At 47.1% G+C, this 23797-nt stretch overlaps 1 protein-coding gene and 1 non-coding gene across 2 annotated transcripts; one reads left to right on the top strand and one right to left on the bottom strand.

Moving 5' to 3' along the window:
• The first annotated feature begins 80 nt into the window (after window positions 1–80).
• LOC118671224 (protein disulfide-isomerase A6-like) lies at window positions 81–2974 on the top strand. Its single transcript, XM_036339166.1, has 2 exons — window positions 81–330; window positions 1335–2974. Exons 1-2 carry the CDS (start codon window positions 81–83, stop codon window positions 2570–2572), a joined length of 1488 nt encoding a protein of 495 aa, XP_036195059.1. The 3' UTR covers window positions 2573–2974.
• Window positions 2975–21325: 18351 nt separating this feature from the next.
• Window positions 21326–21489, bottom strand: LOC118661641. The gene has a single exon (XR_004969415.1). It is a non-coding gene; the product is annotated as a U1 spliceosomal RNA (small nuclear RNA).
• Between the last annotated feature and the right edge of the window lie 2308 nt (window positions 21490–23797).

Genomic DNA, 23797 nt, shown 5'->3' with positions numbered 1-23797 from the left:
CACTCTTCACACACGCTCACTACACTCAACACGCCGCGGCACCCTCGCTGCCCCAGGGACCCGAGCGACAACCGCGCCCGATGCGACAGCAACCCCGGGGGCGCGTCCATCTCGGGATGCGGGGACGTGGGGGCGCCGGCGGAGTGCGACCGGCAGCCTCTGCGCGCCTGCTCATCTGCATACGCCACGCCCCCGGCCTGACGTCCCCGGCGCCCTGTCTCCGGGTTCTGATCCGCGCCTGTGGCCGCGAGGAGACGAGTCCCCGACCCGGGAGGGAGGACGGGGTCTCGCCGCACCCGGCGCCCAGCACTTGTGAGGGCCCCACCGAGGGTGGGTCAGGGCCCGGGCTTGGTCTCGCCTTCCTGTCAACCGAAATGACACGCAGCACAGAGTCCGTTCAACTTAGAGACTGAGATCAGAGTTTCGTCACCAACTGTCCTATTGTTGTTGTTGTTGTTGTTACTCCTCAACCCGAGGATACTTTCCCGTTGACCTTTAGGGGGAGCGGGAGAGAGAGGGAAAGACAGAGAGAGACACGGATGTGAGAGGAGCACATCCAGTGGGTGCCTCCTGCAGCCCGGACCCGGCACGTGCCCTTGAATGGAATGGAACTCGGGACCCTTTGGTCCGCAGGACACTCTGTCCACGGAGCCAGACCGGCTGGGGCGGCAGGAAACTGTTTCACTCCTCGTTCCGGGCCTTTCCGGTTAGACGGTGACCCCATCGAGCCGCAGGGAAAGGAACAGGGGACGGAAGGTCGGGTCGAGGCGGCCGTTCGCGGTGGCGACGCGGGGGCCGGGGCGGGGGCGGCGCGCCTCTGAAAGGAGAGGAACGGAAATGTCACGCTCCCGGCTCGGGGCTCGGGGCCGCCTCAGGCCCCCGGGTCTCTCTCTCCTCCGCCGAGAAGGCTCCTTCTTGAGCCGAGTGGAGGCTGAAGGCGCCTCCCGCGGACATGGTGGCTCCTGAGCGGTCGGTCCCCGGAGCGCAGCCGGGGGAGGCGGACTGGAGGACGGGGGCGGCCCCGCTGCGGGGAGATGGGGACTCTGTGCAGCAGCCTGTTTGTTGTAGTAGCTGCTGTTGGTGTGAATCCCCAGCCCGGAACATTTCTTCCATTGCTTTCTAGAGAGAGCGTGGGAGGGAGGCTGGTAGCGGAGAGACAGACACAGAGAGAAAGAGGGAGAGAAACATCCACGATTGGTGGCCTCCCAAACCCGCCTGGCGCGGGGCAGGGATGGACCTGAAACCCAGGTACTGAACTCTCCACCCTTCAGCGCTCCGGGCGGAGGCTCTAAAAAACACGCCGGGCGGCGCGGCGGAGCAGAGGCGGCGGCCCTGACGCTCGGCATCGCTCGCCTGGAGCTCGAGAGGAAGGGAGAGGGATAGAGAGCTGGAAACATCGACCAGCTGCCTCCCGCACACGCCCTACTGGGGATGTGCCCGCAACCAAGGTCTGGGGAGCTGCGCCTTATTTCTAACAGTGAACGGGCTGTATGCCTCTAGTGATGATGTCATTGAATTAACTCCATCCAATTTCAACCAAGAAGTTATTCAAAGTAATAGTTTGTGGTTTGTAGAATTCTTTGCTCCATGGTGTGGCCACTGCCAGCGGTTAACACCAGAATGGAAGAAAGTAGCAACTGCATTAAAAGATGTCGTGAAAGTGGGTGCAGCGGACGCGGATAAGCATCAGTCCCTCGGAGGCCAGTATGGGGTGCAGGGGTTCCCTACCATCAAGATTTTCGGATCGAACAGAAACAGACCAGAACATTATCAGGGCGGCAGGCCTGCGGACGCCATCGTGGGTGCTGCTGTCGGTGCCCTGCGCCAGCTCGTCAGGGGCCGCCTCGGCGGCGGGGGCTACAGCGCTGGAAGACGGGGTCGAAGTGACAGTTCAAGTAAGAAAGTGACGGACGACTGCTTTGACAAGAACGTTCTTGACAGTGAAGACGTTTGGATGGTTGAGTTTTACGCCCCCTGGTGTGGACCCTGCAAAAACCTAGAGCCAGCATGGGCCGCTGCAGCCACAGCGGTGAAAGAGCGAGCGAAAGGGAAGGTGAAGCTGGCGGCTGCGGACGCCACGGCCAACCAGATGCTGACCGGCCGGTACGGGATTAGCGGATTTCCTACAATCAAGACATTCCAGAAAGGCGAGTCTCCTGTGGATTGTGACGGGGTGCGGACAAGATCTGACATCGTCTCCCGGACCCTGGACCTGTTTCCTGACCACGCTCCGCCTCCTGAGCTGCTGGAGCTCATCAGTGAGGGCATCGCCAAGAAGACGTGTGAGGAGCACCAGCTCTGTGTGGTGGCCGTCCTGCCCCACATTCCCGACACGGGAGCTGCAGGCAGAAATTCTGATTTGGACGTTCTTCTGAAATTGGCGGACAAACACAAGAAGAAAATGTGGGGGAGCTCCCTTTTGGGCGAGGATCTACAGCACCTGCAGGAGGAGGGCTGTCCCCCCATCAGCACCAGAGAGCCTTGGGGCGGCAAGGACGGCGAGCCTCCTGCGGAAGGCGACACTGGCCTCAGCGACGTGGAGCTGGGCGACTTGGAGAAAGACGAGTTGTGAGGCTCAGCACAACTTGCGCCTTCTTTTCTCGGGAGCAGATGTTTCCAGCAGTGGAGGAACGTTCTCGACAATCAGACGCATCTACCGTGCCCTTGGTACCAAGAAGTAGCACTTGATTGGTCATTTGAAAACACTGCAACAGTGAACTTTTGCATCTCAAGAAAACAATGAAAAATCCTATGAATTGTAGCCGGTGGATGGGGTGGCTTCTGTCAAGTACTATTTTGAAGAAAACTGCTGGGCTGTTGAGCACTTTCCCTCCCTCTGACTGCTGCTGGGGTGTTCTTGGAGGCTGTTTCTTATGTCAGTTTTTTAATGTGATTCTTTCATTTGAATATTAATGGCTTTTCCATGAAAGAATAAAACAATATTTTGGACAATGCCAAAAATAAATAAATAAAATAAAAATAAAAAACACTCAGCCACACCGGCCAGGACAGTCTAGCCTTCTGATTTTAAAAAAACACAACGACTGTCCTGGCCGGTGTGGCTCAGTGGGTTGGAGCATCATCCTGGACACCGAAAGATGCAGACTCTATTCCGGTCAGGGCACCTGCCCAGGTTGCAGGTTCCACCCTCAGAAGGGGCATCTGTGGAAGGCAACTGATCTATGTTTCTCTCTCACATTGATGTTTCTCTCTCTCTCTCTCCCCGTTTCTGTCTCTAAAATAAATAAAAAACTATCCCAGAGTGAGGATTAAAAACAAAACAAACAAAAAAATACGAAGAAAACGCTATGCCTGTGAAAAGTAATAAATTGAAGCCCAACAAAACGAGGTGAGCCTGTACTTTGCTGTAACCGCCCTAACAATGTAATGCCGTGTCCTCCTCTGGGCACCACATTTGCAGGCACTTGAGGTCATTTGTTGAAGTGTTGGTGGTGTTGACATTGATTACTTGGGTAAGGTGGTGTACCAGTTACCCAGGGCTGTGGAACAGAGTGCCCTCAGACAGTGATTTAAAATAATGACCATTTATTTGCTCACAACTCTTTGGATCGGCAATTCTGGCTGAGCTCAGCTGGGCAGTTCTTCAGGTCTCCAGTGGAGTCACTCAAACAGCTGCTGCCAGCTGGGGCCGGGCATGTGCCCTGACCTCCTGGTCCACACATAGGTCAAAGCTCAACCACTGAGCCACTCTGGCCAGGCCATCACTGCTTTTATTTATTTGGATGTTCAGATGTTCTTCAATTGGGCCCATGGAAGCCCTGTCTAGTCGGCTGCCTTTGGAGATGCTCACATGCTCTTTGGAGCATTTCCTTATTTTCTGGCACAGCGTGTTCCGGGCTCACCCAGGGAAGGGCTCCCCTTCCCTGGCTCCTTGAAAATCATCTATTTCTCCAAAAACTCTGGTTCTTTTCATGGGGAATGGCATTTGGAAAGCAAGAACAGGCCCCTGGGTGTGCTTATTGTTACCAGGTGTCTTCACGTGGAGGCCCCTTAGGTGGATCGGGCTAGGAAATACTACATGCATTCCCTACACGCATCTAGGTCTGTTAAAAAGAATGAGGCCCTACTGATATCTTCAATTCCAGTTTCCCACTTAACACAACAGCCTCCCTCCGTGTCCTCCCATTCCATACTTGACTCCCAGGATCCCTTTACTTACTAAAGCCTACGATACACACAGCATCGTTACAGAATTGCTACAATCATATAGCTATGAAAAACAAACCTAGTGTGGGACACTTTCATATTGGTTGTCAGTTTTGTCCTTAGACTCAAAGATGCTTATGGTCAACTCCATCTACTTTCCCTCTGTACCCTTCAGTGCCATAGTCCCAGAAGGCTCTCTGAACGTGCTCTTCATGCCTCCCTGGCCTGATTCATGCTCTTCCCTTTATCTGAAATGCTCTCCCTTACACATTACCTGGTAAAGATTTGCTCATCCTACAAGCTCAAATTCATTCTGGAGTGTCTATAAATGCTTCTCTGACTTACTCAGGTGAAATCATCTGTTTCTGTTGCTGCCATAGTAGTTTGTACCTCCTTCTAATGTAATATTCATCATATTGTATTATAGTTTTTCTCATTTCCTTCAGTGGACTTTGGCTACCTCCTATTACGTACACATTGTTTGGCAGGTAGATGCTCAATATTTTTTAATTAAAGAATAAATATATTACATTCTTGAAAATTTTTCCATAGGTGCTGCAGATGATTGCAATAGAATTGGTTCTTCATTATATGCTTTAGGAACTCAGGATTCTACAGATATATGCAAGTAAAGATTCTGATTTTTTTAAAAATATATTTTATTGATTTTTTTACAGAGAGAAAGGGAGAGGGATAGAGAGCTAGAAATATCGATGAGAAAGAAACATCGATCAGCTGCCTCCTGCACACTCCCCACTGGGGATATGCCCGCAACCAAAGCACATGCCCTTGACCGGACTCAAACCCGGGACCCTTGAGTCTGCAGGTCGATGCTCTATCCACTGAGCCAAACCGGTTAGGTCAGGATTCTGATTTTTTTTTAAGTAAATACAAATAAAACAAAAATTTTGTTGGCAGGCTGGGCAAACACAATAATTCAGACACAGCACACATTTTTTTAAAATATATTTTTATTTATTTCAGAGAGGAAGGGAGAGATAGAAACATCAGTGAAGAGAGATTCATTGATCTGCTTTCTCCTACACGCACCCCCCCCCCCCCTCAAATGGGGTCGAGCCCGCGACGCTCTATCTACTGAGCCAAACCGACTGGGGCTGTTTAACCTTTATTATTGAGAGTACTACAGATGTCTGCCCTTTACCTCCCAACCCACCTAGTTCCCTCCCCATCTCAGTGAAATTTTACAAATTTAACAAATCTATGTAATGAACACCCAAATCAAGAAAAAGAACATTACCAGCAACCCAGATGCCCTTCCAAGCTACCAACTCCTATAAGGCTAACCACTATCCTAGCTTCTGACAGCATAGATCAGTTTCATTTTCATATTTTCTATAAATGCAGTAGGCATTCTTTTGTGTCTAGTGTCATTTAGTCAATATTATGTACATAAGATTCGTCCATGTCGTTACATGTAGGTGTATTTCCTTCACTCTTACTACTGTATAGTATGCTATTGCAAGGATATACTTAAATTTATCTGTTCTCCTGTCCGTAGACCATTTGGGTAGTTTCTAGTTTGGAGCTCTTTACAAATGGTACTGCTAAGACCATTCTTGTATATCTTCAGTTGAACATAGTGCACTTTTCTGTTGCGTGTATATAACTAGAAGGGGAATTGGTGGGTCCCAGGGTATCCATGTGAAAAGATTTTGTAGATACTGCCAAACTGTTTCTAAGTGATTGTAACAGTTTACATTCCCACCAGAAGGAATGAGCATTGGGTTGCTGCACAAGTTTGTAATACTTGGCACTTTTTTTTTTTTTTAGCTATTCTGGTGAATGTGCAAGGTTTTTTATTTTAACATTTAAAAAATATATTTTTATTAATTTCAGAAAGGAAGGGAGAGGGAGAGAGAGATAGAATCATTAATGAGGAGAGAAAATCATTGATCAGCTGCCTCCTGCAGACCCCACACTAGGGATTGAGCCCACAACCTGGACATGTGCCCTGACCAGGAATCAAACAGTGACCTCCTGGTTCATAGGTTGACACTCAACTACTGAGCCACGCTGGCCAGGCTTAACTTTTTATTTTGACAACAATTTCATACTTACAGAAAAGTTGCAAGAGTAAGACCAAAAATTCATATACTTGCATCACCCAGATATCCCAATTGGTAACATTTTCTACAAAGTTCTTTGTCTTTTCTGCCCTTTGTATACATCTCTGTGTTTTTTATAGGTTAGATTTTCTTTTATTTATGGCCAAGTACTATTCTATTGTGTAAATGTACCACAGCTTTTTTTTTTAATATATATTTTATCGATTTTTCACAGAGAAGAAGGGAGAGGAACAGAGAGCTAGAAACATCGATGAGAGAAACATCGACCAGCTGCCTCCTACACATCTCCTAATGGGGACGTGCCCGCAACCAAGGTACATGCCCTTGACCGGAATCAAACCTGGGACGCTCTATCCACTGAGCCAAACCGGTTAGGGTCCACAGCTTTTTTTTTTTAATGTATTGATTTTAGAGAGAGGAAGAGAGAGAAAGAGAAAAACATGGATTTTTTGTTCCACTTGTTTATGCATTCATTGGTTGATTCTTGTATTTGCCCTGACCAGGGATCAAACCCGCAACCTTGGCATATCTGGACAATGCTCTAAGTAACTGAGCTACCCAGCCAGGACTACATCTCTGTTTTTTAAGATAAATAATTTTAGCCGAAACCGGTTTGGCTCAGTGGATAGAGCGTCGGCCTGCGGACTGAAGGGTCCCAGGTTCGATTCCGATCGGGGGCATGTGCCTGGGTTGCAGGCACATCCCCGGTGGGGGATGTGCAGGAGGCGGCTGGTCGATGTTTCTCTCTCGTCGATGTTTCTGACTATCTCTCTCCCTTCCTCTCTGTGGGAAATCAATAAAATATATAAAAAAAATAATTTTAATATACTAGTGTAACATTCCCCTTAATGTCATCAAATATCCAGAAGACAGATGTTTCCAGTTGTCTCAAAATTGGCTTTTTACCGTGGAATTTTTTTGAGTCAGCATCCAAACAAGGTCCCCATCTTGTATTTTGTTGACATAGTCCATCTTTTCTTTTTTTTTTAATTTCTTTATTGGTTAAGGTATTACAAATGTGTCCTCATCCCCCCATTAACCCCCAACCTCCCCCCCCACACTCATGTTCTCATCCCCCTGTTGTCCATGTCCATTGGTTTGGCTTATATGCATGCATACAAGTCCTTTGGTCGATCTCTTCCCTCACCCCCACCCTCCCCTACTTTCCCTCTGAGGATTGATAGTCTGATCGCTGTTTCTCTGTCTTTGGATCTGTCCCTGTTCATCAGTCTATGTAGTTCTCTATATTTCACAAATGAGTGAGATTATGTGGTATTTATCCCTCTCTGACTGCCTAATTTCACTTAGCATAATGCTCTCCAGTTCCACCCATGCTGTTGCATAAGACAAGAGTTCCTTCTTTTTTACCGCAGCATAGTATTCCATTGTGTAGATGTATCACAGTTTTCTAATCCATTCATCTGCTGATGGGCACTTAGGCTGTTTCCAGATCTTAGCTATGGTGAATTGTGCTGCTATGAACATAGGGGTGCATATATCCTTTCTGATTAGTGTTTCTGGCTTCTTGGGATATATTCCTAGAAGTGGGATCACAGGGTCAAATGGGAGTTCCATTTTTAGTTTTTTGAGGAAACGCCATACTGTTTTCCACAGTGGCTGCACGAGTCTGCATCCCCACCAGCAGTGCACGAGTGTTCCTTTTTCTCCACATCCTCTCCAGCACTTGTCGTTTGTTGATTTGTTGATGATAGCCAGTCTGACAGGTGTGAGATGGTACCGCATTGTTGTTTTGATTTGAATCTCTCGTATAATTAGTGACTTTGAGCAGGTTTTCATATGTCTTTCGGCCTTCTGTATGTTCTCTTTCAAAAGTGTCTACCTAGGTCCGTTGCCCATTTCTTGATTGGATTGTTCATCTTCCTATTGTTAAGTTGCATGAGTTCCCTGTAAATGTTGGAGATTAAACCCTTATCGGTGATATCGTTGGCAAATATGTTCTCCCATGCAGTGGACCTTCTTGTTGTTTTGTTGATGGTTTCCTTTGCTGTGCAAAAGCTTTTTATTTTGATGTAGTCCCATTTGTTTATTTTCTCTTTAGTTTCCATTGCACTAGGAACAGTATCAGAGAAGAAATTTCTTCGGCATGTGTTTGCGATTTCGCTGCCTGTGGATTCCTCTAGTATTTTTATGGTTTCCCGTCTTACGTTTAAGTCTTTTTGAGTTTATTTTTGTGTATGGTGTGAGTTGGTGGTTGTTGGGGTCTGGCCCCAGCGGGTCCAGGGGTTCCCAAAGGTGTGGACGGAGTCAGCGAAGAAGGAATGACACGGAGGCAGCATTCAGTTGATCATCATAGCTAGGTTCTCTTGCCAGGTTCTCTAGCCAGGTTCTGTCTCCAGGTTCTCTGTAGTCCATCTTTCATTATCAAACTCTGATTCTCCTGAATGAATGGAGAGTTCTCACCTTTTTAAAAAATATATATTTTTTTTATTGATTTCAGAGAGGGAAAGGAGAGGGAGAGAGAGATAGAAACATCAATTATGAGAGAGGATCATCGATTGGCTGCCTCCTGCACACCCCATACTGGGGATCAAGCCCACAACCCAGGCATGTGCCCTTGACTGGAGTTGAACCCAGGACCCTTTAGTCTACAGGCCGATGCTCCATCCACTGAGCCAAACTGGCTAGGGTGAGTTCTCACATTTTTAATCTGACGTGGATGCTTCCCATTTAATCCCAGTTTAAACTAACCACATCTATGTATTGCTCCGTGCTGGCTTCAAACACATTTTGTTAATATTTTGACTATGTTTTCTGGTTTCCTCCATACGAGGATTAGTTTCAATTATCTAGTTTACCACTGCCAGCTTTATTACTTTAAAATCACATGTGCATATCAATTGCTATTGAAATGAATAGAGAGAAAATACAAGTGAAGCTGAAAGACAATATTGAAACTCTTTATAGCCAAGAAATTGAGTCCAATATAGAGTTCTTCCATAAATTCACTAATTTCATTTGATCTCATCTTTTTTTCTGTTCATTTTTTTGTCAGAGTTACAAAGAAAAGTAACAGGCTGGTAGAAAAGAAACTCAGATTACATAGGAATGAATACTATAGTTATTTATACCTTTAACTAGAGGCCCGATGCACAAAAATTCGTGCAAGAGTAGGCTTTCCTTCCCCCAACTGCCAGCACCGGCTTCCCTCCCACACCAGGGACCTGGGCTTCCCTCCTCCGGCCGCCCTCAGGCACCCAGGACCCAGGCTGGCTTCCCTCTGGCCCTGGCTTGGTCAGGAAGGATGTCTGGAATGACATCTGGAAGATGTCTGGTCTAATTAGCATATTACCCTTTTATTATTATAGATTATTTACAGTAATTAAGAAAGAAAACACTGAGTGTAGAATATAAGTGATGAATAAATGCCAGTATTCTTCCCCTTTTTCAGAAAATAGAAGCACAAGTGTCTGCTGACCAAAACATCAAACTTTCTGACCTTTTTACATATTACTTAAGAGAATCTCAAGCTGCTAAGGTAACTTTATTGTTGATTGTTTTTTATTTTTTTTTAATTTATTTATTTTTTTTAATAAGCTTGCATCACTAGGAAGCATTCTTTTTCTTTTTTTTTTAAATATATTTTATTGATTTTTCACAGAGAGGAAGGGAGAGCGATAGAGAGCCAGAAACATCGATGAGAGAGAAACATTGATCAGCTGCCTCCTGCACATCTCCCACTGGGGATGTGCCCGCAACCCAGGTACATGCCCCTGACCGGAATCGAACCCGGGACCCCTCAGTCCACAGGCCGACGCTCTATCCACTGAGCCAAACCGGTTTCGGCAGTTGTTGATTGTTTTTTACATGAACTATTTAACAAAAAGCCATCTTTTTAAAGTTGTTAGACTTCAGATTGTCAATGGTGATTCATCTCTTGTTTTTAAATTATCATTTTTCTTTGTTTCTTTACTTTATTAATGAGAGAGAGAGAGACATGGGTTTGTTGTTCCACTTATTTACGCATTTGTTGATTGATTCTTGTGTGTGCCCTGACCAGGAATCGAACCCACTGTCTTGCTTATCAGGGCAGCACTCTAACCACCTGACCTGCCCGGCCAGGGCTAAAGTATGTTTTCAAGTCTGATTTGTTTTTTCTCCTTTTAGTAATTGTAAGTCAGGGGAAAATAAAAATTTCCTCTGTAAACTTCGTGTACAATGTAGTCTAAAATTTTTTTATGAATTTGATATACTTACTCTGGTAAAATACCTCCAAAAATAAGAGTAAAACCCCCAAATAACAGTTGTATAGCTAAAGGATTCCTAATTTGGTCTATATAAGTCCACTATTGAAGGTGGAAGAGATCCATAAAACAAGGATAGGTTTTATTTTAAGGTAACTCAAATTTCCTTTTGGAAATCTGTCTAGGTACAAGACTAAAACTCTTACTAATCAAAACAATATTTAACAAAAACATCTTAAAAGCATGGAAAACTTAGTGACTCAGATGTTAAAAAATCAATGTTAATTTATGAACTGAGATATTGCACAGAAAATTCCCATTTGATCTGTAAGGCTTATCTATTTATAAATAACCCTTTTAAATCTGAGGATGCCCTAGCCAGTTTGGCTCAGTGGATAGAGCGTTGGCCTGCAGACCAAAGGGTCCGGGTTCGATGACCAGTCAAGGGCATGTATCTCAGTTGCAGGCTCCTCCCTGGCCTAGTCCCTGGTTGGGTTCACACAATCGATGTGTTTCTCTCACACCAATGTTTCTCTCTGTCTTTCCATCTCTCTCCCACTCTCCCTAAAAAAAAAAAAATCAATGGAAAAATATTTTCGGGCAAGAATTAGCAAAAAATAAAAATGAATAACAATAATAATGAGCTAGATCTTCCATTGCATAGCAACATAAAAAAATTTTTTTTTAATCTGAGGACTTACTGAAGGTACTTGCAAAAATACCATCAATATCAAGTTATTGATTTGAGAGAGAAAGAGAGAGAGAGAGAGGACAGGTGGAGCATAGAGGGCTTTTAGGGCAGTGAAACCATTCAGGGTGATACTTATGGTGGATACATGTCATCACACATTTGTTAAAAACAACAGAATGGCCGAAACCGGTTTGGCTCAGTGGATAGAGCGTCCGCCTGCGGACTGAAGGGTCCCAGGTTCGATTCCGGTCAGGGGCATGTACCTGGGTTGCGGGCACATCCCCAGTAGGAGGTGTGCAGGAGGCAGCTGATCGATGTTTCTCTCTCATCGATGTTTCTGACTCTCTGTCTCTCTCCCTTCCTCTCTGTGGAAAATCAATAAAATATATTTAAAAAAAAAAAAAAAAAAAACAGAATGGCCAAACCGGTTTGGCTCAGTGGATGGAGCATTGGCCTGCAGACTGAAGGGTCCCGGGTTCGATTCTGGTCAAGGGCACATACCTTGGTTGCGGGCACATCCCCAGTGGGAGATGTGCAGGAGGCAGCTGGTCGATGTTTCTCTCTCATTGATGTTTCTAACTCTCTGTCCCTCTCCCTTCCTCTCTGTAAAATATCAATAAAATATATTAAAAAAAAAAAAACAGAATGTACAACACTGAGAGTGAACTCTAGTATAAACTTTTAATCAGATTGAGTCTTATAAATGATTTACATTGGATAGGCCATTATAAAATGAATTGTTCACTTTTGAAGACTTTAAATTTATTATCATCATATGTAATAAAAGACTAATATGCAAATCAACCAAGGGCAGAACAACCGGTCACTATGAAGTGCACTGACCACCAGGGGGCAGACGCTCAATGCAGGAGCTGCCACCTGGGAGTCAGTGCGCTCCTACAGGGGGAGCGCCGCTCAGCCAGAAGCCGGGCTCACAGCTGGCGAGCGCAGCATTGGTGGCAGAAGCCTCTCCCACCCCCACAGCAGCACTAAGGATGTCCGACTGCCAGCTTAGGCCCGCTCCTGAGTCGGCAGTTGGACATCAGTCGAACATCCCCCGAGGGCTCCCGGACTATGAGAGGGTACAGGCCGGGCTGAGGGACCACCCCCTGCCCCAGTGCAAGAATTTCGAGCACCGGGCCTCTGGTTTTATTATAATACTAGAGGCCCAGTGCACAAAATTCATGCATGGGTAGAGTCTCTAGCGGCTGCCGGCTGCTGGCTGCCAGCTGGGGCCTCCCTTTGCACCCGCCTTGGCCTGGCACCGCTTGCTCACCTGCTCCACCATCCTGCCGCGGTCCCACTCTCGTCTGGGCCCATCGGGGCTGGAAGAGCCTCCACTGCCACCTGCTGCCAGCGTGGTGTCACCAATGCCTGCCATGTTGGTGACAGAAGAATTGATTTAAAACACACACACACACACTACAATTATATATCACCATACATCATAACTAGAATGCCTAAAATGGAAAAATTCTGACAAAAATTATAGCAACTGGCCCTGGCTGTGTGGCTCAGTTAGTTGGGGGTCATCCATACAATGAAGGGCTGCTGGTTTGATTCCAATTCCTGATGTGGGACATGCAAGTGGCAGCTGATCAAGGGCTCTCACATTGATGTTTCTCTTTTCTCCCTTCTTCTCTCTCTAAATATCAATAAACTATTTTGAAAATTATAGCAACTGGAACTTTCATGCACTGTTAGTGGAACTACGATGCAATACTTTGGAAAAGTGTAACAGTTTCTTTAAAAATTAAGCATATATACTCTGGTTTCTCTTCAGATCACATAAATCTTTTGAAAACAAAAAACAAACAAAAAAAACAAAAAATTAAGCATACTAGTAGACTACCCTATGATCCAGTCATTTCAGTTTAGGTATTTGAAAGCATATGTCCCCACAGAAGTTCACATCTGCTTTATTTGTAACTAGAGGCTGTGTGCATGGATTTGTGCACCAGTGGGGTCCCACAGCCTGGCCTGTGGGGGTTGGGCCAAAACCAGCTCTCCGACATTCCCTGAGGGGTCCTGGATTGCGATAGGGTACAGGCCAGGCTGAGATACCCCACCAGTACATGATTGGGGCAAGGGGGGGGACCACAGGAGGGCTCCAGGGCAGTCTGGCCCATCTCACCCAGTCCTGATTGGCCGGATCCCAGCAGTAAGCTAACCTACTGGTTGGAGCGTCTGCCCCCTAGTGGTCAGTAAGCATCATAGCAACTGGTCGAACACTTAGCATATTAGGCTTTTATTATACAGGACTAGAGACCCGGTGCACAATTTCGTGCACAGACGGGGTCCCTTGTCCTGGACAGCAATCGGGGCTGATCAGGGGAGGGACTGCAGGAGGTTGGCCGGCTGGGGGGAGGCACCATGGGAGGTTGGACAGATGCAGGAGGTTGGCTTTGGGAAGGCACTAACCACCAGAGGGCAGATGCTCAATACAGGAGCTTCCCCCTGGTGGTCAGTGCACGTCATAGCTACCGGCCAGTTGGCCAGTCGTCTGGTCATCCCGTCATAACGGTCACTTCGGCTTTTATATATGGAGATAGCTGAAAACTGGCAGCAGCAACCCAAATGTCCACCAACAGGTGAGTAGATAAACCAATTGTGGTATAGCCAGCCATACAGTGGAATGTTATTCAGCAATAAAAAGGAATGAACCTCTCCTTCAAGCAGCAACATGGATGAATTTTAAAAGACGGTGAAAGAAGCTAAACAATAGAGAACGTAGTTTATACTAGAGTTCACTCTGAGTGTTGTACATTCTGTTGGTTTTAACAAATGCATTCACCGTTACGAGTGTCATCCGGAATAGTTTCTCTGCCCTAAAAATCCGCCGTGCTCCACCTGTTCATCCTCCTTCCTCCTAACCCCTGTTGGTCTTTATACTTGTCACCAAAGTTCTGCCTTTTTCAGAATGTCATGTAGTTGGGCCTTTTCAGACTGGTTTTTCCCATTTAGTAATACGCATGTAAGTTTCCTCTATGTCTTTTCTTTTTTTTAATTTACTTTGTATCTTTTTCCTCTACGTCTTTTCATAGCTTCACAACTCATTTCCTTTTACACTGAGTAGTATTCCATTGTCTGGATGTACCAAGTTTATTTGTCCACGGACCTACTGAAGGACATCTTGGTTGCTTCCAAGTTTTGGCAATTATGAATAAAACTGCTGTAGACATTCACGTGCAGGTTTTGGGTGGACATAAGTTTTCAACTCTTTTGAGTAAATACTAAGGAGCACAATTGCTAGCTCATATGAAAAGAGTGTGTTCATTTTTTAAAATATATTTTTATTGATTTCAGAGAGGAAGGGAGAGGGAGAGAGGGATAGAAACAACAATGATGAGAGAGAATCATTGATCGGCTGCTTCCTCCAAGTCTCACACTGGGGATCGAGCCCGAAATCTGGGCATCTGTCCTGAACAGGAATCAAACCTTTGACCTTTTGGTTAATAGGTCAATGCTCAACCACTGAACAACACTAGTGGGGCTGTGTTTATTCTATATATATATATTTTTTTTAATTGATTTCAGAGAGGAAGGGAGAGGGAGATAGAAACATCAATGAGGAGAGAAAATCATTAATCGGCTGCCTCCTGCAAGCCCCCTACTAGGGATGGAGCCACAACCTGGAAATGTGCCCTTGCCCAGAATCAAACCTGGGACACTTCACTCCGCAGGCCTACCCTCTATTCACTGAGCCAAACCAACTAGGGCATTTGTGCACTTTATTAAGAGAGAAGAAAACATCTACCGGCTGCCTTCTGCATTCACCCCTACCAGGGATCAAACCCACAACCTACGCTGGAGCTGGTGACCTTTCTGTGCACAGGACGACACTCAACCAACTGAGTCACACCGGCCAGGGCTGTTTTCATTGACTTTAGAGGGGGAGAGGGAGAGAGAGAGAGAGAGAGAGAGAGAGAGAGAGAGAGAGAGAGAGAGAGAGAGAGAGAGAAATATGCATTGGTTGCCTCCCATACACATTCTGACCAGGGATCGAACCTGCAACCTGGGTATGTGCCCTGACTGGTAGCGATGCTCTAAACGCCAAACCACACTGGCCAGGGCCCATCTGTAAGAACTATTAAGTGTACAGTTCAGTCGTGTTGAGTATGTTCACATTGTGCAACAGGTCTCTAGGATTTTTTTATTTTGAGCATTTAATTTTTAAAATGTAATTGCAGGCTACATTTACAGCTGTTAGAGTTTAGTTTGCTAGTTTTAGCCTAGAGCACTCATATCTTTTAAAAATATGGATTTGATCGCATAGAATTTACTATTAAACTAGTTATTCCTACAAAGTGTTGGACATTTGTAATTTGTATGAACTTCCCTTTTATAACTTCATCTAAATTTTAATGCAAAGGATTGATTCAGCACCAAAGGAATCAACATTTGTTAATCTAATTATAAAACTAGGTGGCACGAAGAAAGGCTAGTTTCTGTTGCTGTTGTTAATCCTCACCCGAGGATAATTTCCATTGATTTTTAGGAAGAGTAGAAGAGAGAGGGAAAGACAGAGAGAAACACTGATGCGAGAGACACATCGATTGGTTGCCTCCCGTGCATACCCCATCGCTCAGCCACCACTCCCCTGTGTGGTAGCCACTAGCCTCGTGTGGCTATCAAACACTTGAGATGTGGGTAGTGCAAATGAGGAACTGGGTTTTTATTTACGTGTGTGTGTGTTTTGGCTGTAATAAATAAAAAAAGTTTGTTAACAAGGAATGCACTTTTCCAGCCACAAGTGTCTTAAAAAGTAACCAAAATCATTGTCGATGGCCATAGTTCACGGTTAAGCAGCCCAACGCTGCCCCGTCACAGCCTCTCCATGCGGCTCCGCCCCTTCGGGAAGGAGGTCACAGCCCGTCCTCCGCCTGAAACACTCAACAGCAGTCAGTCAATGCACCTTTCTCTGAAACTGTTCGGAAAACCTTTCAAACAGGTCACTGCATTTGGGTTCCCACTCGGACTGTCCAGGTCAAGAGCGGCATCCTCAGACAGTCCCGCAGCCAGAGGACGGCTTCGCACCCCCGCGGCCCGCCTCTCACCGCGGAGCCTGCCCCCGCCGAATGCTCCCTGGGAGGAGCTGCGGCCTCGGTCCCAGCCGCTAGTTGCATCTCTGCAGGAGCATGTTCAGTGCGTCCTCCATCCGCCGCTTCCGCTCCGGCTCGCAGCCCGCCGCCAGCAGCGCGCTCAGCCGGAAGGTGGTGGAGAGCCGGGCCTCGTGGATGTAGGTGAGCAGGTCCTCCTCGGCCTGGCTGCAGAGGATGACCTTCGTGTGGTCGTGGTAGAAATTCACCTGGAAGGGGCCGTCGTTGAAGAGCATCGTTAAGGCCTTGTCGGACTTGGGCCACTGAAGGAGGGAGAGCCGAGGCCGCCGGGTGTCAGAGTTCCAACAGCAGACCAGAGGACCGCAAGAATCAAGTCAAAGATTTGAAATACGAAGAAGCAAAAAACACCCAACTGGAAAAGCAAAATGAAAAAAGAATCAAAAAATATGAAGATAGTGTAAGGAGCCTCTGGGACAGCTTCAAGCATACCAACATCCGAATTATAGGGGTGCCAGAAGATGAGAGAGAGCAAGATATTGAAAACCTATTTGAAGAAATAATGACAGAAAACTTCCCCCACCTGGTGAAAGAAATAGACTTACAAGTCCAGGAAGCGCAGAGAACCCCAAACAAAAGGAATCCAAAGAGGACCACACCAAGACACATCATAATTAAAATGCCAAGAGCAAAAGACAAAGAGAGAATCTTAAAAGCAGCAAGAGAAAGAAACTCAGTTACCTACAAGGGAATACCCATACGACTGTCAGCTGATTTCTCAACAGAAACTTTGCAGGCCAGGAGGGAGTGGCAAGAAATATTCAAAGTGATGAATACCAAGAACCTACAACCAAGATTACTTTATCCAGCCGAAGCCGGTTTGACTCAGTGGATAGAGCGACGGCCTGCGGACTGAAGGGTCCCAAGTTCGATTCCTGTCAAGGGCATGTACCTAGGTTGCGGGCACATCCCCAGTAGGAGATGTGCAGGAGGCAGCTGATCGATGTTTCTCTCTCATCGATGTTTCTGACTCTCTATCTCTCTCCCTTCCTCTCTGTAAAAAATCAATAAAATATATAAAAAAAAGATTACTTTATCCAGCAAAGCTATCATTCAAAATTGAAGGTCAGATAAAGAGCTTCACAGATAAGGAAAAGCTAAAGGAGTTCAGCACCACTAAACCAGTATTATATGAAATGCTGAAAGGTATCCTTTAAGAAGAGGAAGAAGAAGAAAAAAGTAAAGATACAAATTATGAACAAATACACATCTATCAACAAGTGAATCTAAAAATCAAGGGAATAAATAATCTGATGAACAGAATGAACTGGTGATTATAATAGAATCAGGGACATAGAAAGGGAATGGACTGACTATTCTTGCGGGGGAAAGGGGTGTGGGGGATGCGGAAAGAGACTGGACAAAAATCGTGCACCTATGGATGAGGACAGTGGGTGGGGAGTGAGGGCGGAGGGTGGGGCGGGAACCGGGAGGAGGGGAGTTATGGGGGGAAAAAGAGGAACAACTGTAATAATCTGAACAATAAAGATTTAATTTAAAAAATATATATATATATATATTCTTCAAACAGAATAAAGATTGCCACTACCTTTTTTTGAATTTTGTGTTGTTTTTTTTTTAAATACATTTTATTGATTTTCCACAGAGAGGAAGGGAGAGAGATAGAGAGCTAGAAACATTGATGAGAGAGAAACATCGACCAGCTGCCTCCTGCACATCCCCCACTGGGGACGCGCCCGCAACCCAGGCACACGCCCCCGACCGGAATCGAACCTGGGACCCCTCAGTCCGCAGGCCGACGCTCTATCCACTGAGCCAAACCGGCCTCGGCTGAATTTTGTTTTTAAGGAAACATGGAATACCACCTTAGTTCATTCATGTATCCTGGTAAAGCATCTTAATCAGACTTATTTTTAATTAATGAATATTTCTTAGAAGTTTTGGGACAAACTTTATGTAATCTTTCTAAGTATGATTTCTGAAGAAAAGCAAATGCGTTAGTATGTTTGCCTTAAACTTGTAGACTAAACCAACTATTGTCAAATAAACGGTGATAACAGTGATGGTTTCTAACTCTGTGGTCATTGCATCACTCTGACATCTGGGGTAGCTCTACTGAATCTGCTCCTCCCTCATTCTTACAGAGCACGTCTTAGTTTTCCTTCTTTCCTTCGGAGTGACAGAGTGAGCCAAGCTCACCCATCCCTTCACAAAACCATGGACTGCTGCTGTGCTTTGGCACTTCATAGAGGATGGAGTTGGGCAGAGGCCGGTTAGAGACAGCTGTTTCTAAAATCCAGGAGCTGAGAATATGGCCTGCTAAGGTTTCCTGGATTCCGTCCCTAGCTCGCCAATGAACCATGTGACATATGCCATTGAGCCCGTACTTGGTAGTTATGCCAGTAGTAGATTAGGGGAGGGAGAGAGAGAGAGAGAGAGAGAGAGAGAGAGGTCTGCTGCTGTAGGGAACAACTCGTGCTGGTGGAAAAGAAATAGAAACAGGTGGAATAAAGTTTGGGTACCATAAAGGCTACTAATTGCCAGTAGTAACAAGACCAACATACTGGCCTTCCTAATGTGGGTGAACATTATGCCATGCCTATTTAAAATTAGGTTGAGTGGTTGGCCTTTTCCACCGTCTTTTTCTGAGTTTTCTCCCATTTGGAAACCACAGGCATTTGGGTTGGTCACCGCCAGGATGGGCTCTGAAGAAGGCCTGGCCTACGCCCCAAGCCTAGCCCGGAGGATTCCGCCTTCCTCCACAGCCTCGCTGCTGTGCTGGTGAAGATTTCTCTCCTTCACTCTTGCTCACCGGTGCCATGTGAGCTGTTGGTTGTTCTGTTGACCGGGAGATCTGTGTGCTTTGTCCTTCAGGTCACCTTCACTGATGACAATATGCCCATGCAGTGCTCACCAAGCAGGTGAACGTGGGATGGAGAGTCCTAGCTCAGGACTCGGGGGGTTCCTTCACGGGGTGCCCTGTGGCCTCAGGCAGGTTCACTTGACCTCTCTCTCTGCCTCGGTTTCTCTACTACACCAGACACATTGACCTACCTCACTGGGGTGTTGTGAGGATTAATACATGTTGGTACAGCGCTTGGGAAATGTGAAGATGCTCTGTAAATGCCAAGAAATGGCAGATACAGGGCAAAAAGCTATACATACCCAACAGTTCATCTGTTTGTACCACGGTGGCCTTTGGGGGGAGGTGTTAGAGTGGATGGTACCTCCCTTGGCCTCTTACATTTGTAGAGTACTTGTTGGGGGTGGGGGTCGGCTGGAAGCAGCAGTGTGAGGGGGGGGGGATACTTCATATAGAAATGATTTGACTACCACACTTTGCAAGGGTCTTCTCACAGACAAATCCTACAAATGAGGTAAAGAATATGTTACTCGCTGAGGACATACAAAGGAAAGATTGTACTTTGCATCTCCAGAACAAACATTTGTTATTCCACAGCTCAATGCTTGTTTGTCCCTGATAAAAATAGCAGCCCTGGATTCGCTGCTATGAGTTGTGTGCCATTGATAAAGCATCTGTCGACCATCTCTGACTGTGGGACACAACAGTGAAACAAGGAAAGACACCTCCTGCCCCGCGGGCGTGGTTCAGTGATTGGGCATCGACCTATGAAGCAGGAGGTCACAGTTCTACTCCTGGTCAGGGCACAGCCCGGGTTGCGGGCTAGATCCCCCATTGGGCCTGCAGGAGGCAGCCCATCAATGTTGATGTTTCTCTCTCCCTTCCCCTCTTGAAATCAATAAAAAAATGTTTAAAAAAAAAAGAAAAGACACCTATTGGCAGAGATCAAAGACCTATACGGATGGTCTATGGTTTCCCTCTGGTGATGCTTTATGCCAGCGATTTCCAAACACTTGTGTCGCGAGAATTTTTAAAACATCTAATACCTGCCTATTTATTCAGGGGCACTGACCTCTTTCCCTTAGATCGTCAAAATAAATAAATAAATAATAAATAAATAAATAAATAAATAAATAAATAAATAAATAAATAAGACAACAGCCAACAAACAAAGTAACAGCCATGGATGTGAATGAATCAAAATGATACCTATTTCTATTTTGTCAGATTGGCAAAAAATCTATTTTATGGTGTGCCGCAGAACTTTAGTAAGTTTGTATGCCGCGAGGTGAAAAAAGGTTAAAAACCGGTGGTTTGTGCTCTGAGAAGGAGGAACAGGAGCGGACCAGCACCCGGAAGGGTCTGGGGGAGTCAGCAGTTGGGAGGGAACCGGGGGACTGTGCGGCGAGGGGCTGATTCCCCGCGAGCGGAGGGAAGCAGGGGGAGAGGCTGCAGAAGGAAGCAGGTCAGGCCCCGGCCGAGGGCTCAGCCGTGGAGCGTGGAAGGGCCCCGGTTCAATGATCACGGTCGGGGCGCTACCTTGACTGCAGGTTCCTTCCCCGCCCCGTCGGGAATCGCGCACCAGGCAAGCAGTTGATGGGTCTCACATCCCTGGTGTTCTCTCTCTCTCTCTCTCTCTCTCTCTCTCTCTCTCTCTCTCTCTCTCTCTCTCTCGATTAACAAAGTAAGTGGATCAGGCCTGTAGACCAGTAGACCACTGAGGTTCACACTGGTGATACCTAGTTTGGAAACCCTTATTCAATAACCTTGATGTTTTGTAGTAAAACTATAGGAATTGGGCTCAAAGCGACCTTTTTTAAGTGGGGCACTCTGCAGAAAACAGTAAAATGGGAGGCGCGACAAGGGTTTAAAAAGAAAAGTGCCCTGGGGAACAGGGAGCGAGCTACTCAGGGCCGTAAACCAAGGAGTGCGATTCTAGATTCCAACTGTGTCTGGAAGCCCGCCTCCACCCGCGCCCATCCTTGTTCTGTTCACACGGAACGTGAAAACCAGGTGCGACGGGGGAAGGAAACCTAGCTTGACTCTGACTACGGGTGAGGAACAATGAGAGCGGGAGACTCGGATGGAACTGACTCCGCACAACCCGTTCGCCTACTTCACAGCTCCCCCTTGTTTGGAAACTCACCACAAAGCAGCGCTGAAGAAACACAAAAACACCGGGATCAACAACGCCTAAACAGCATCCCACCGCTTCTATTCTTAGAAACCGCAGAAACCAGGGGAGAGCGCGAACGCAGTCCCCCACTACCACAAATTATGCAGTCGAGTTTCCCACATTTGGGGAAATCGCAGGGGTCAGCACATCCGGAGTGCAATGGATAAGCCTCGCCCTGGGAAAACCACCTTCGTGATCATGGTATCTCCCCTGCCAGGTAAGTATGAGTTGCTGCCCCCGCCCACACCCCAACCCCCACGCGCGACCCACCCTTCACACACGCTCACTACACTCAACACGCCGCGGCGCCCCCGCTGCCCCAGAGACCCGAGCGGCAACCGCGCCCGATGCGACAGCAACCCCGGGGGCGCGTCCATCTCGGGATGCGGGGACGTGGGGGCGCCGGCGGATTGGGACCGGCAGCCTCTGCGCGCCTTCTCATCTGCATACACCGCGCCCCCGGCCTGACGTCCCCGGCGCCCTGTCTCCGGGTTCTGATCCGCGCCTGTGGCCGCGAGGAAACGAGTCCCCGACCCGGGAGGGAGGACGGGGTCTCGCCGCACCCGGCGCCCAGCACTTGTGAGGGCCCCACCGAGGGTGGGTCAGGGCCCGGGCTTGGTCTCGCCTTCCTGTCAACCGAAATGAGTCCGTTCAACTTAGAGACTAAGATCAGAGTTTCGTCATCAATTTAGCAGGAAACTGTTTCACTCCTCGTTCCGGGCCTTTCCGGTTAGACGGTGACCCCATCGAGCCGCAGGGAAAGGAACAGGGGACGGAAGGTCGGGTCGAGGCGGCCGTTCGCGGTGGAGACGCGGGGGCCGGGGCGGGGGCGGCGCGCCTCTGAAAGGAGAGGAACGGAAATGTCACGCTCCCGGCTCGGGGCTCGGGGCCGCCTCAGGCCCCCGGGTCTCTCTCTCCTCCGCCGAGAAGGCTCCTTCTTGAGCCGAGTGGAGGCTGAAGGCGCCTCCCGCGGACATGGTGGCTCCTGAGCGGACATGATGGCTCCGGAGCGCAGCCGGGGGAGGCGGACTGGAGGACGGGGGCGGCCCCGCTGCGGGGAGATGGGGACTCTGTGCAGCAGCTTTTCTGGTGGTTGGTTGTTTCAGGAAGTGTCCTGCCTCCGTGTGTATTTCCTGAAAACGAAGGGATCTCTCACCTAACCCCCAGTGCGATGATCAAAATCAAGAAATTAACCCTGGTGCAATATTTACAGTATTTTCCTCATTTACTCTGCAGACACTATTCAGTTTCCATCCGTCGCCCCTATAATGCCCTTTACCGCAACGGAAAATTCAAACCACGTATTGCATTCGGACATCATGTCTCTTTAACCTACTTTAATCTGAAATAGTTCCCAGGTCGTTCTTTGTAGGCATTTTTGAAGACTGGAGACCAGTTATCCTAGACAGCCCTTCCACTTGGGGGTTGTCCTGTTTCTTCATAATCACGTTCAAATGCATATTTGAAAGGAAGTGTGCTAGGGCGAGGGACTGTGCCATGGAAGGGTTACAGAATGTTACAGAATGTGCTGAGGGGAGGAAAAGAGACATGAGAAATTGAATGTGCTCGAAGGGAGGGAGGATTGTGTTCAAGGATTGTGTCAGGGTAACCGTGGAAGCAGGATTGTATCAGGGTAACAGTAGAAGAAAAATTGTTAGATTGTCTTAGAGAAATAATGAATTATGATATGCTCCAGCCAGGTGTGACTCTGTTTACCCCCTTTGTTCTTGTGAACTCTTTATGAACTTTTAATGGAATGCTTTGTAATTGATTTTTAACACTGCTTTGCTATATAAAGATCATACTGCACCCTTGATCTCCGCCACATGCTCCGAATCTCCCAGAGGGGGAGATAGGCGCTGTGGTCAGCTGGCCAGCTTAATAAAAGGCTCTTAAATTTCAATTCTGAGTCAGTGGTCTATCTCGTTGAGCCAACCCATAACAGGAAGACTAACTACAAAAGGGCTTTTGTGACTGTTATGGGCTGACCTGGGTCCCTCCAGAGACATATTTTGAAGTCCTAACCCCTGGTACCTAGGAATGTGACCTCACTTGGGAATAAGATCTTTGCAGACACAACCAAATTACGGTGAGGTCACCACGAGAGCGAGCGGTCCCTAATCCAATATGACAGGGTTATCCCTATAAGAGGAAAAGGCCATGTAAACAAAGAGACACACAGCCCGGCTGGTGTTGCTCAGTGGTTGAGTGGCGACCTATAAACCAGGAGGTCACAGGTTCGATTCCCGTCAGGGCACACGCCTGGGTTGTGGGCTCGATCCCCAGTGTGGGACGGGCAGGAGACAGCCGATCCATGATTCTCTATCATCATTGATGTTTCTATCTCTCCCTGCCTCTCTGAAAGCAATAAAAAATACTTTTAAAAAAAATAAAAATGACACCCCACCTGGGAACCGAACCCACAATCTAGGTATGTGTCCGGACTGTGAATAGAACCCTTAACCTTTCGGTATATGGAACACACTCCAACCAACTGAGCCATACTGGCCAGGGCGCAACATATGTACTTTAA

Source organism: Myotis myotis, unplaced genomic scaffold (genome assembly GCF_014108235.1).
Source record: "Myotis myotis isolate mMyoMyo1 unplaced genomic scaffold, mMyoMyo1.p scaffold_m19_p_1, whole genome shotgun sequence".
NCBI classification, from domain to species: Eukaryota; Metazoa; Chordata; class Mammalia; order Chiroptera; family Vespertilionidae; genus Myotis; species Myotis myotis.
The sequence above is the reverse complement of the archived record's forward strand: the minus strand, read 5'-3'. Positions and strand labels throughout refer to the sequence as shown.